Consider the following 14083-nt stretch of genomic DNA (forward strand, 5'->3'; position numbering starts at 1 on the left):
TTAATAGAGCAATAAAACATTTAAATTTATTTAAAAAGCATCATTAGACTATTTGTTATAAATTATAATAAATTGATAGTGAAAAATAACCAGACATATTATAATTACGTCTGTTATAGAATAATACTATATATTTTTATATAAAAGTGGCAAAGTTGCAGAAACGCAGTCTCTTCACTATAGCGAGGTTTGGACCTTCACTTCTAGTTCTGTTCATTCTCTGGGAATAACATGTTTGCACTGTTTTATCAGTGTTAATTGTTAATCAAGCAATGCTTATGCCATTTGTTTAATTTAATATAACTTGTTTTGTCACTTTGGCAAGAAGGAACAGTTGGGAGCTGTAAAAGATAAATTAGTAAGGATAACTATTACTTTTACATTTTCAGTTAAAATGAATCAATTTGACCATAATTATTTTTCATAGCCATTATTGTATTGAGTAATTAAGTACACTAATGTATTAATAACTGGCTTTAATCATTTTCTCCTGGCACAGTTTCATCACATCATCATTTTATAGCATTACAACCTCAACATTTTACTCTTACTTTAGCCGGCTGGACCACATTAAAATGCAGCAGAAGACCCAAAAAAGGTCTGAAAATTTCTGGGGGAGAGCCCCCAGACCCCCCTGTTCATTAATTTAAACTAATGTGCTAATGTGGCTGTCGACCCTTAACGCCCACAAATACGCCCAAAAACATATCTGGGACGTGTGTTATTTGTACAGGGAGTAGAGGTGATGTCAGCGGAATACCAAGTTGCATTGTGGGATTTAAGTTATCAATATTTGAGCTTGTGAGGTGTTGAGAATAAACTAACAGGCAAACGGATGCCCTGGAGTTTTGGTGCGCTTTGTTTGCGTTGAAGAAAGTTCCCATATGTGAATTGTTCACTGACAATGGCAATAAAACTGATTCTGATGACGTGGTGAGGGGCCCCCAAAAATGTTTTCGCTTAGGGCCCCCTGAAGGCTTGGGCCGGCCCTGCCTATAAGTGATCTGTTCTTCTGTATCTGTCTCTGTATCTACCTGCGTTGCACCAATGAAATTTCCCCATGTGGGACAATAAAGGAATATCTTATCTTATTTTATCTTATCTTATCTTATCTTATGGAAACAACAACAGGGCTTTTAAATAGAGGGTGAATTTATTATTGGGGCCCTCAATTTAGGGGAACTTCTACTTTAGAGGGGGACAAAAAAATAAGAAAATTAGAATAAGAAAACAACGCTTTTATTTTGAAACGATTGTTACGTCACCACAAACCAGGAAGTGTCCGGTTCACAACAAGGGTATCAGCAAGTGCATGTTGTTGGATGTTACGCAGTGTGAGTTGATTAATACTTTGAAAATCATCAATGAGGCAGTGTCTCTAGTTTTATTCCATAGAACATATTATTTCAGGTGTCGATAACGGTGCAAAGCAGGGCTCTTTTCCTCCTCCTTCTGTGCCAGTGTGTGTGAAGGGCATGGCGGCTGCTGGGAGACCCCTGCGTGCGCTATGTCCCAGGGCACTGTCGGTTGTTTGGGGAAGCTGTCCGCTCCCGGGAAGCACTGTGTCGCCCGCCTCATGTGCCTGGTCCCCGGCCCGGAGTAGGGGCAGCCCCGTGAGGACACTGCATATGTGCCCCTCCCTCTGCGCTGGACACAACAAGTGGTCTAAAGTCAAACACATCAAAGGACCCAAAGATGAAGCCCGGGCGAGGATGTTTATGAAATATGCCATGTTGATAAAGATAGCTGTTAAAGGTAACATTCCATTGTTGAAAAAAAAAAAATCAATGTCTATTTTGTAAATCGTTATGTCTTTGCAGAAGGAGGATCTAACCCTGAATTAAATCTAAACTTGGCTCAATTACTGGAGCAGTGCAGAAATAAAAACATGCCCAAGGCTTCTGTAGAGTCTGCAATAAAGAGTGCTGTAAGTAGACACATTGAACTGTACATTTACAGTAATACCAAGAGTAATAAATAATACTAAAATTATCTTTTCTTGGTACAACAGGAAAAGGGTAAGCCAGCATCTCCGCAGATGTTAGAGGTTCGTGGTCCTGGCGGGTGTCTGCTGCTCATTGAAGTCCTGACCGACAACAATTCACGAATGTTACAGGATATTAAAAAGATCCTCAAAAAGGACGGGTAAATTTAAAGACATACTAGTGATCTTAATATAATTATATAATTATTTTTATACACATTTTCATACTGTGTTTTGTCTGAATGGGTGGATAATTCTGTACGGAAACCACTAGATGTCTCTAGTGACTAGTCTTAGAGAACAATCAGCATTATCATGCATTGTATTCATTTCTACAGAGGTATGTGGTCAGATGGAGCCCGCCATAATTTTGAGAGAAGAGGCGTTGTTGTGGTGCCGGCTAAAGACATCACAGCCGAGCGTGCGCTGGAGCTGGCCATAGAGGCAGGAGCGGAGGATGTTCACGAGACTGAAGATGATGAAGAAGAGCAGTTAATCCTAAAGGTAAATTCACCTGAAATTTTTCATATCCTGTAAGAATCCTATTTTATGGCAATTATTTTGTTAAAAACATGAATTAGTATTTAAAGCCACAGTATGTAACTCTTCTGGTGATGTAAATAGAACGTTAAACCATACTTCACAACATTCTCCACGCAAATAGCTACATTTCATGCCATACTTTTATAGCTAAAAGAACAGCATTTCCATGGAATTGAGTCATCTCCTCTAGACCAAGTTAGTCAGGTTTGTGGAAATGCAAGCCTGCTGCCACGAAGGACACCATTCTAAATACATAAGATAAGATAAGATAATCCTTTATTGTCCCAAATGGGGAAATTTCATTGATGCAACGCAGGCAGGATATCTCCATCATATATATATATATAAAACAATAATTTCTCGATGTAAATGTCGACTGTGATTACTAATATACATCACACATTTAAAGTATTTTTTTTATTCTATCGTAGTTTGTCTGTGACTTGGCGGAGCTGATGAAGGTGCGGACCTCCCTGGAGCAGCTGGGACTGCACATCATCTCAGCGGGATTGGAGTTTGTTCCTCGTAGAGTCTTGCCTTTAGATGAGGATCAGATAAACAGTGCATCAAATCTGATAGAAAGCCTAAATGACTGTCCTGAAGTCATCCGTGTTTGGGACAACATCCAGGCCCAAAGCTGAGGATGCTTTGAAGACACTTGATGGACACTTTAAATTTCACATATGAATGAAATACAATAGACTATTATGAATTCAAAAACATTAAAAAAGATTTGCTATTCTTTTAGTCAATTTGCCTATTTATTTGATACCACATATATAGTTTCTGTTCTTTTAAATAAATCAAATGGCCATGATTTTTTTTATTAATTGGCTTAAATAATACATATGTCTAAAGGTTAATAATGAAGAACAATGTGGCCAAAGTCATCACAGCTCATTACCCATTCATATTACTTTAATGTCAACAATCCAGTCAATAAGATCCCACATTACCAACATGCATGCAACATATCGAACATATAATACACTAAGATATTCAATATTGGACTTCCTTTTATGTCACAAAGTCACATATGTGGCTGATGGCTTTACTCATCATTCATTCTTAAACAGGACAGCATTCAGGAAAAACATAAACAAGGAAGTTCAGTGTTATGACTTTGAGCCTTTTTGCTCCGTTTATCAATGCCCACCATTGATCTGCCTGTCAGTTCCTCTTAGCTATAGGATGGCATTGATTAGTTTCTAGTGTTGGCGAATGGTGCGAATCAACATGTGAGCCAGCAGTCAGTTGTTTGCCCTGTGCCAGAGCAGAAGGTTCATCATTGACCTCTGTATCACACCAAAACCTATTTGTTTTGCCTCAACATGAAACGTGAATGAGGAACCAAGACATTTCTCTTAAGTCAAATGAAAGTCGAGGGACTGAAGCTTGTGTCATGGATGCTTGAAGATCAAGGGGGAGAAACACATTTTATTTTCTACAGGTATGTGTATTTATTTTCTCATTTGATTGTGTTTTATTTAAAAGTTTCAATAGCTGTTTTATAATTAGCTTGCTCTTTGTAGCATGTTCCCTTGCTATGATATAACTATGAGCCGGTTGTTGGGATTGTCCAGTAATTAAAGCCAAAGTGTTTGGGGAGGGGCTAAATTAGATGAGCATTCTGGGAAACCTAGGTAATTAATCAGACTCCCCATCTGTGTAGACACGCACAACATGTTATACAAATCTGCTTTAAATCAATACATTAACAATTATTTTCTATTTACAATAAAACAAAACAAATGGAGACTTTTTAGACTAGACGACAGACAATTTATTTGGTACACATGTGACAGTTGTATTGTACAATCATGTTCAGGTGAAGCTTGATGTCCGACGTGACCCTGATGAGGACTGGGGGCCCAGTCGAGTGCAGATCCCCTCCGACCCCTCAGGTGGAGCTGCTCAGTCCCTCCAAGGTGATGGCCCGATCTCAAAACGTCACAGAGAAGGTCACTCAGGTACGGGGCTAGGAACCTTGGGCTCTAGTGTGCAAGGATTAGCACAATCTCTTTTAATTTTATGTTTTATAAGTGAGTTTGTTTATCATATGTTCCCCAAAAGCTATCATAATAGCAAACAGACACTAATTAGCCCACTAGTGGAAAAATCACTAAGTTTTGTGGCTGGATGCTTTCCTCCTGGGTGTGAAAAGCAAAGTTAAATTGAACCACTGTTCTATTGAATCCCACTGTTAGTGGAGGAGCCCTGGGGCTCGGCCTTCTGCATCACTGCCTCTGCGTGATGCTAAGCTCTGGATATGAAATAAATGAAAGGGAGGCATCTGTAAAAGCCAATGACCTTGCTGTGGTGGATCACTTGTTGATCCTGATGTGTTCAGTCTCATTCATGTGTCTATCCGCTGTTATGGCTGGGTCAGTAAGGATGCTTAAAATGTGCTAAATGGGCTGACAGAATAGACGTGAACTTCGTTATGGGACAGGCACCTGGATGGGGCAGCCCACCAGCTCCCAACAACTGATTATCGCTTTGCTTGGGAGACTTTATTGGGATTCATATTTTTATCTGGATATTATTTTGTCCTACTACTCAAGAAGACAGCATGATAAAGGATTTAATTGAGCTGCAAAGAACATGCAGCATTGACAAAGCATCGTCTCGAAAGGTCTGTTGGTCAGTATTAAAAATGTAGGCATTTATCTATCAATACAAATCATATTTACAATCATTTATTCAAATAATATACATTCAAAACTAGTAAAGACTATTCATATTTATATATTTATTTATAGTGGTGTATCGTTACCTACAGGTGCTTTCCTTGGAGTCGGATGTCCTGCCTGAGTACAAACTCCAAGTCCCAGAGACTACTCGGTGGATCTTACTTCAATACAGCCCCTTCAAAGCTTTTTGGGACTGGATTATCCTCATTTTGGTCCTATACACGGCTGTATTCACCCCTTACTCGGCTGCTTTCCTTCTAGACGAGCATGGGGATGTGCGCCAGAGGAGTTGTGGCTACACTTGCAACCCCTTGAATGTGGCGGACCTTCTGGTGGATGTGTTGTTTATTGTGGATATAGTCATCAACTTTCGCACTACTTATGTGGATCAGAATGACGACGTGGTGACTCAGCCTGTGCGAATTGCCAAGCACTATATGAAAGGCTGGTTTCCCATTGATCTGTTTGCAGCAGTCCCGTTTGACCTCCTCATTTTCCGATCCGGCTCTGATGAGGTAATGTATTTTTATTTTTTCGAGGCATTTCAACATAAGATAATCTTGCTATTTACAGTGCCCTCCAACAATATTGTAATTCAAAAATAAATACATGGTAAGATAATTAAGTGCCATCATTGCAGTTTATGGTGACAAAACCAAATACTCTTTATGTCAATTATTTAAAACTAATTGTAGTCTATCTTCTTGGCTATGTCCAGTAGAAATAGAAATGGAGTGTGCTATATATGTGTAATTAACTGCAATACAAATACAATTATCATCTGAACCGCCTTTTCCCTTTTCCCATTCTTTTTGTATAAGATGGCTACATTGACAAGTCTCCTCAAAACGGCTCGACTGCTGCGTTTGGTTCGTGTGGCCAGAAAGCTTGACAGATACTCGGAGTATGGGGCGGCAGTGCTTTTCCTGCTCATGTGTACCTTTGTGCTCATTGCCCATTGGCTGGCTTGTATTTGGTATGCCATTGGTTTTGTGGAGAGGCCGTACACAGAGACAGGATGGCTGGACAATTTGGCCGAGCAGCTGGGCAAGGCTTACAATGACAGTGACTCCCGTACTGGTCCATCAGTCAAAGACAAGTACGTCACAGCACTGTACTTCACCTTGAGCAGTTTGACAAGCGTGGGCTTTGGGAATGTCTCCCCCAACACCAATTCTGAAAAGATTTTCTCCATTTGTGTCATGGTCATCGGATGTAAGTGAAGTTACATTTCTGCTGATCATACTTCATTTTATTGTTTGTTCTTTAAATGTATTTGTATGACACATTTTTTTACAGCCCTGATGTATGCTAGTATTTTTGGGAACGTGTCTGCCATCATTCAGCGATTGTACTCAGGAACAACGCGTTACCATACCCAGATGCTGCGCGTAAAAGAGTTTATTCGGTTTCACCAAATTCCTGGAGGCCTGCGGCAAAGGCTGGAGGAATACTTCCAACATGCGTGGTCCTATACCAATGGCATTGACATGAACGCAGTAAGTAATAGGATTCAGAGCAGGTTGAGGGCTTCCATGCCACTGTTTCTGTTTCTGTTTTATATTTCTTTATCGTATGGTCTTGCTGTCAACAGGTGCTGAAAGGCTTTCCTGAGTCTTTGCAGGCCGACATCTGCTTGCACCTGAACCGGTCTCTGCTGCAGAACTTTAAAGCTTTTCGTGGAGGAAGTCAGGCTTGTCTTCGAGCTCTGGCAATGAGATTCAAAACAGTGCACGCCCCGCCAGGAGACGCCCTCATTCATTATGGGGACATTCTGGACTCTCTGTTCTTCATTGCTCGAGGGTCGATCCAGGTCATCAGGGATGATGTAGTTTCTGTCATATTAGGTAAATGTTCTTGTTTGCTCAAGTTTTTTCCATAGTAAGCAGATATACTATAGGTTTTTTCACTGTTGTAGAAAGGAATGACATCTTTGGTGAGCTCATTTACCTGTATGATGAGCCAGGGAAATCCAATGCTGATGTGCTCACTGTCTCCTACTGCGACCTGCATCGCATCCTCAGAGATGACCTGCTGGAGGTGCTGGACATGTACCCAGGGTTTGCAGACAATTTCTGGAGGAATCTGGAAATAACCTTTGATTTAAGAGATGTAAGTTGTTTTAACATAGTCAAGAGTACTCCGATACTTATCGATAATAGGCCTGGTCAGAGCTTTTTAAAAATGTATTTAGAATGAAATACAAATGTGTGTATAAAAATATATTTTTCAACAATAAAATGGAACAGAAATGATAGTCTCAATTAGTATTATTATTATTATTGTTGTGTTTTCAAACATTTATATTGCGTATTGATCCTTTTCATGAAGTTTAAGAAGTGAGACACTTGTTGGGAGACATTTTCTTTTTTATATATCTTAGACGGATCAAGTTCCAACCATAATAACAACAGATGATTCTGGTGATGAATGTGGATATCATCACAAATCCAGACACAAAATACACACTTTAGACTGTCGCATCAGGCCTGGTGAGAGCTTTTTTTATTTATTTATTTGGAATTCAATGCAAACGTGTGTATAATTATGTGGATGACAAGTCAATGCTTACTGTTCCAGATGGTATTGATCACGAAGACTCCTACCCACGGCAGGCTTTCCATCATCGCCACTCTCCCCCTCAGAGCCACTGGAACGACCACTGCAGCTGTGGATCAGCGTGTTCTCAGTCCAGTGAAGAGCTTCCCAAACCCCCAGCACACAGCCCCAAAGTGGAGCTGTACCCCCCAGATGATGCCCCATCAGTGGACAGAGAGCCAGGACTAGATGGAGGACACCAAGGTTTGAGTTTATATTTTCGTATAAACAGTTGTGTCTGTGTCATATTATGTGTAGGGCATGGACTAAAATACATAAAACAGCCTACTCTACTACTAGAAAACATTGTGCTCAACATTTATTATTGGTATAGTCTGACCTCTAGAGGTAAAACTACATCATGTTCCTGTGAAATTTTACAGTTTAAAACTGTCCCCTTTCTTCATGTCTCTGTTTCAGGAACGTATCAATTCTGGCCGGAGAGTCAGTCGCAGCAGTTCTCCAGTCGTCAGTGGAGGTCCTCCTCTGTGCGTCACACTCCCCATCCCCCACCTTTCACAGAAGACCGACCCAGTGAACTAGAGTCTCGCCTTGAGGTGCTGCATTCTCAACTCAACAGGTGCTTTAATAGACATTTACGTATTGAACATTTGGGGATAATTATCCTCAAATGTTAGCCAAACTGTCTACTCTTTGTTGGTCATAGACTGGAGACCAGGATGACAGCTGACATAAACGTCATTCTGCAGTTGCTGCAGAGGCAGATGGCCCCTGTGCCTCCAGCCTACAGCACTGTGTCATCCAGTGCCATACCGACCCATTCCACTGGCATTTACGGCACTGGAACTCCAGTACTGCATTCCATCTTCCCCATCTCTCCCATTCAGATCAGCAGCAGGACACCCACTGAGGTATGGTCCCATACCTGATCTTGTATACTGTATATTTTATATTGGCTAATGACCCTTTATTTTTTTTTCAGTGTTCAACGCAGACTGATCTGAAATTTAAAAAGAAGTCCCAGGAGTCGTTTTCCAGTGGGATCCATGTGACATCAGATGACGCTATGTCCATGATGGTCACCCCTGAAACTGAGAACCAGACAGGACTGGCCTCACAGCTGCCTGAATCCTCGGGTGTGTCCTCTCTTTTGGACAATCCCAGGTTGAGCAACAATCTGCGCTACCCCTCACTGCCTGGAAACCTGGATCTCACCTCTGGACTGAGCGATATGCAGAAGCACCTCTCAGACCCAGTGCTGCCAGTCACCTGACATCTACGGCCATCGTCACACCTGTAGAGGGATAAACTGCTGCTAGCACACCTGATGGTAGAACCAACTCATTCGGTCCACTACTGTCTAGAACAAGTTCTACTGCTGACAAAACCAGAGACGTTATGATTTATACACTATGATTGAGACGTTTTATTTTCTCCTTAGTATACATGCAACACAGTATTACTCATTTGAGTATTTTTATTTGTGGCTGTATATGGTCAAATAAAGCAGAACCTTAAATTGTTCACTCTCACTGTTTGAGAGATGTTGACAGAGCTATTCACTCACTATGCCTGGTAATATTTTATTAAAAGAAAAAGGAGAATTTCAACTAATTGTCCGCTTAATATAGATTTATTAGTTTAAAATTATAGACTAAACGAAACACAATTTAATGCTAGGACTACTTTAAATGCAAAAAATAAAATGCAAACTTGGTTAATTATGACAATCTAATAGAATGTTTAGAAAAAATTGACCTTTGACATGCAACATTTTTTGTATAAATGTTAATGATAAACACAATGTCATCCACATTAAAGCAAATAAGTGAGAGAGTTTTAGGTCCTTAGACCCGTAGAAAGAGTTGTTGTAGCAGATAGTGATCCAGTCTGGCTGTGTAGAGGCCCACTGGACATATTGATCTCATGCTCAGCAGTATAGGCCAGTGGCCTGTGGCGTCTGCTGGATGTCCCAGATCAGAGTCAGGTGGTCATCAGCTAGAGCAGACACCACTAGCTAATGCTATTAAACAAAAATGTGTACTCTGTTTATTGTGATGTAAGTGTATAGTCTATTGTTTTTTGTATCAAAGGTCCTGCCCTCATTCTCACAAGGATGCATGTTGTTATGTGTTAACCTGACGCTGGGATATTTTTTGAGTAAACTCTCATTCTGGTGCAAAAACAGCATATACCACTGTGACATCTAGTTTTATTTACCCTCCAGATTCTTTGGTCTTCTCTGTTGGTGACCAGTCGGGGTATAGGCTCCTTTGTGGATGGAGTCCACATAATACTGAAGTTAAAAAAGTGGTAAAATATATTTCGACACACAAACTTGGGGCTCTCATCCTTCAGACCCACAATCTCAATCTAAGGAAACACAAAATCATCATTATCTTGGGTTAGCCATGTGGAGTTACTGGTCTGAGCCACAGAGACACACAGATCTAAACTGAAGCAATGGGGGTGTTCACAATGCTAAATATGACGTATATGGGTGTAGAATGACTCGATGCTATTTCAGAATATTTATTAACAGAGCATTTTATTTAAATAAGACCATATTCTTTTCAATAATACATAATATTTTCTATATATATTTATTTATGAAAATAAATAAAAGTCTCTAGAGTCCAATTTCTACTTATTCCATTCAAATATTAGCTTGAAGCCACATTATTTTGTCATTGTTAAATTCCCAGTAGCTATGGCTATTTTTTAAATCAAGCTCTATAAGTTTTCATCATTGAAAGTGCACTGAAGGCTGAACAGTATTGAACCACTCTTTGCGGAGCATTGACTAAACACCAACTCAGTCAGTCTACCTGAATATGTATATGAAATGCTACTTGATGTCTTGACAATTTATATTATAGGCCTAATGTTAAAAAAAAAATGCAAATAAAAAATACAAATAAATCCCTATCTTTGTGTCCTTGTATTGCGCAAGCAAATTAGGCTTACCAATTGACAACACACACCCACATTTGCATGTTTCATAGGCTACAGGGCCCCTACAAGCCTACATTTTCCAAACAAGCTTTTTTAAAGTTGATTTGCATAGTTTTCTCACAAAGGGGCTACTGACTGATGTGTTAAAAGAAGTGTTGCAATGGCCCACACCTAACTTGCCATTCGTCTTTGAGCTGTGAGTGTGCGCCTTCTCTCATTTTATTATTAAATAATAATTCTCTGATATTTTTAAGTAGGCTATATAAACCATCTTGAGTATGCAGCTGCGTTCTAGACATCCAGAAGCGTCAATTTCTTTTGAAGAATTGATGAATTCCACCATTTGCAAAGGCCACGAATATGGAAAGATCATCTTTTGGGTTTTTAGCTTAATTTTTTTTCTTCTCGGCGTCTCCACCTACATTTGCATCTTTTATGAATGGTATAAAAAGTACAACTCTGGCTCCTTACCTTTGACCCCAAATGTCTTCTTTATGCTGAACCTGGCCATCATGGATTGGGTCTTCTTGGTCGTCTTTCCATTTGGTTTGAGCAATCATTTCTTTTTCCTGAATTGGACAATAGAAGCAATCTGGAATGGCATGTATGCCCTAAGTATATGTGGTAGACCTCTTGTGATGGCGTGCATTTGTATTGACTGCTATCTTGCTGTAGTTCACCCACTCTTTTACAGGAACTGGACCACGCTCACACCCAGGGTTGTTACAACAGTTGTCATATGGCTTTTAACTGTGGCTTTCGGGGTGGCAGTAGGAGTCAATTATTTACTATTCATGACCTTTATAGCAGTTCTTCCTTATGTCATTGCAGTGGTAATAATCATAATCTGTAATTGTTTCATCCTCTACACTCTAATGAAGACAGGTCCAGGGAGTAAAAATGTTCATCCACAAAAGCAAAGAGCCATACAAACTGTCATTAACAGTTTTGTGGCATCGCTGCTGTCTTATATCCCTCCAATCTTCATATATATTATTGGGAAAAGGCTTATAACTGATGCAGTCATGTATTATTGCACAATTTCAATGCCAATATCTGTTTTCTCATCCATGGGATGTACTGTGATGCCTATACTCTTTCTTCAAAATCTTGGTGGGTTTGATCGATTTAAAGTTTTGTGTGGCAAACAAAAGATAGAACCTAATGTTGATAGTTAAATAATATTGTTTGTGTATCAAGCATTATACTGTTAGTTGGTTTATTGGCCAGTTAGAGTGAAAACTACTTTTTTATGATAGAAATTTGTCAGAATATTCAATGTGTTGCATATATGAATGTGTAATAGCCTTGTATTATGTCATCTTTAATATAATGAGAATGGTATACCCAGACAGCATAGTGGTGGTGGTAGTAGTGGCAAAACTACAGTGTGTCTATAATTTTTCTCTTTTTTGTTCTTGTTTTGTTTAAGAAATTCCACTATGTTGTATTTAATCAGTGTCATTATCCTTCATGTTATTTTAGATGTTTGCATGTACCACAAATAATGAATACATATTTGTATTTTCAAGGAAATAAAAATGAAATTGAAATCAAAAATTGTGGCTTCACTTGTGACAGGGTTAATAATCTAATTTGAATGCCTCAGAGTGTGGTTTTTTATGCATAAGATAATGTTTCAAATGGAAATTATTATCACCACAACAGCAGCAGATGCAAAAGCATAGAATAAACATTTCCACACTGAGCCATGGACATATGAGAGGGGAACATTTACTCATTTTCTATAAGCACTAGGCTTTAGAGGTTATGTGTGATAACCCATTTACTTATTACATCAGTAAACTCTGAAAAGTTCCAATCAGTCTGATATTTCTGGCTTGTCCTCAAAAGGTTTTCAACGTAATCTTTCCCAGCCATTCATTTTCCAATTTATCCTCGTAGTAAGAAATCACAAAGTGATTTAGCTCAGCCACATGCACGTTCACAAATGGTTGTAGATAAAAACATATTTGAAGCGGAGGGCCAAAGACCTGTCGTCAGTACAGTGATTGATGAATTTAACATCCTGTAGCTTTGACAGAACCACCACACCTTTAATAACTTGGAAGTTGGAACATTATTCTCAGGTCTATTTGTACAATGCAACGTTATCGAGGATATAGTGGTAGAATTACATAAATTAGCCTTAAAAAGTACAACCTAGGATCATGTGGCCAATTCAGCTGGAGGCCTGATTCAAGGGCCACATTTGCATTTGAGCATTAATGGAGGGAATGATTGTTAATCGTTGCCTAAGGATCAGAAGCAGGACCACACCTCAACCTCCTTCTCCTCCCAGAAGCCTTATTTATACAGGCCTATCCCAGCATCACTGGTTATCTCTTGCTTGATTTTTGATAATCTATTGCTGTTATCCCAATACATGAAAATAGACCTGATAATCAAGTATTTTCCCTTAGGCCCTTTACACAGTATAAAGTATTAATTATTCTGCTTTTTATAGATCCAGAAACATCCACTGGAGCTGACACCCTCAAACCTAGGTTGCTATTGTTATCAGCTGCACTTATAGTGAATTGCTTAAATTGTGTTTTTAAAAAATATTTCCGTCCAATCTCAATTTTAAAAACCTACCAGACCGATTTTATACCACGGCATAGTACATCACAGCTGCAACCAAAGTTATAAAGTATATTGCTATTACATTGGACAATCATGTAGAATGTGCTGCTGTTTTTGTTGATTTGTGTGGCCTTTGATTCTATAGATGAATGCCTTCTCTAGGATTGTCTGAATGTAATTGGGTTCAAATGCAAACATGTGGTTTGCAGATTAGTTTATAAATAGAGCTCAAGCTGATGGCTTTCAAACTGAATTTTCTCATCTGAACAGAAGCGTTCTCCAAGGGTCCGTCCTTGGACCACCTTTATTTACAAATTATATAAACTCAATTAGCCACAATTTGAAACATAGTAGCATCCACTTGTATGCAGATGATGCGATTCTATATGCTAGGGCGCCTTCTGCTGCACAAGGGATTCAAAATATTTTACATCACTCTATTCAATAAAATTGTGTTAATTTAAAATTGTTAAAGGAATAATGGAGGATTTTTCGCCAATTTGAGAATTCATTTGTTTATTAGCGCGACGGATCGCATCGCATCTCTCGTCTCTGTAGATTTCCATCTTCCGTCTTTCTCTGTCTTAATTTTGTCCTGTACACTGAGGGAACTATATTATAATAGATCCATGCTCTTAGACACAGGGAAATGAGCTGCTCTCATGGGGACGAGCCAGAACGAGGCTGCAGGTGAGCAGTAGGTGCATCCAATGATTGATACGTGGCAGGACCAATAGGCAGTCCACGCCACGAGGAAATTCAG

At 39.3% G+C, this 14083-nt stretch overlaps 2 protein-coding genes across 4 annotated transcripts; both read left to right on the top strand.

Moving 5' to 3' along the window:
• Nucleotides 1-1252: 1252 nt before the first annotated feature.
• Nucleotides 1253-3573, top strand: taco1 (translational activator of mitochondrially encoded cytochrome c oxidase I). Of its 2 annotated transcripts, XM_072455506.1 has the most exons (6): nt 1253-1334; nt 1411-1755; nt 1821-1927; nt 2012-2145; nt 2323-2488; nt 2959-3573. In XM_072455506.1, the coding sequence occupies exons 1-6, from the start codon at nt 1313-1315 to the stop codon at nt 3166-3168; spliced, it is 984 nt and encodes a 327-aa protein (XP_072311607.1). In that variant the 5' UTR covers nt 1253-1312; the 3' UTR covers nt 3169-3573. The 2 variants fall into 2 exon arrangements, with proteins under 2 accessions (XP_072311607.1, XP_072311608.1); XM_072455507.1 differs by having other exon boundaries at nt 1307-1755.
• Nucleotides 3574-3660: 87 nt separating this feature from the next.
• On the top strand, nt 3661-9327 carry kcnh6b (potassium voltage-gated channel, subfamily H (eag-related), member 6b). 2 transcript variants are annotated; one of them, XM_072455500.1, is made up of 12 exons: nt 3661-3977; nt 4356-4497; nt 5310-5735; nt 6042-6435; nt 6520-6719; nt 6815-7067; nt 7139-7332; nt 7604-7712; nt 7801-8022; nt 8239-8398; nt 8486-8690; nt 8762-9327. In XM_072455500.1, exons 2-12 carry the CDS (start codon nt 4366-4368, stop codon nt 9050-9052), a joined length of 2586 nt encoding a protein of 861 aa, XP_072311601.1. In that variant the 5' UTR covers nt 3661-3977; nt 4356-4365; the 3' UTR covers nt 9053-9327. The 2 variants fall into 2 exon arrangements, with proteins under 2 accessions (XP_072311601.1, XP_072311602.1); XM_072455501.1 differs by having other exon boundaries at nt 4356-4455.
• The last annotated feature ends 4756 nt before the right edge of the window (nt 9328-14083 follow it).

The sequence above is a fragment of the Eucyclogobius newberryi genome, unplaced genomic scaffold, assembly GCF_026437365.1.
Source record: "Eucyclogobius newberryi isolate DKJ021-1_F unplaced genomic scaffold, fEucNew1.0.hap1 SCAF_20, whole genome shotgun sequence".
Taxonomy (NCBI): Eukaryota; Metazoa; Chordata; class Actinopteri; order Gobiiformes; family Gobiidae; genus Eucyclogobius; species Eucyclogobius newberryi.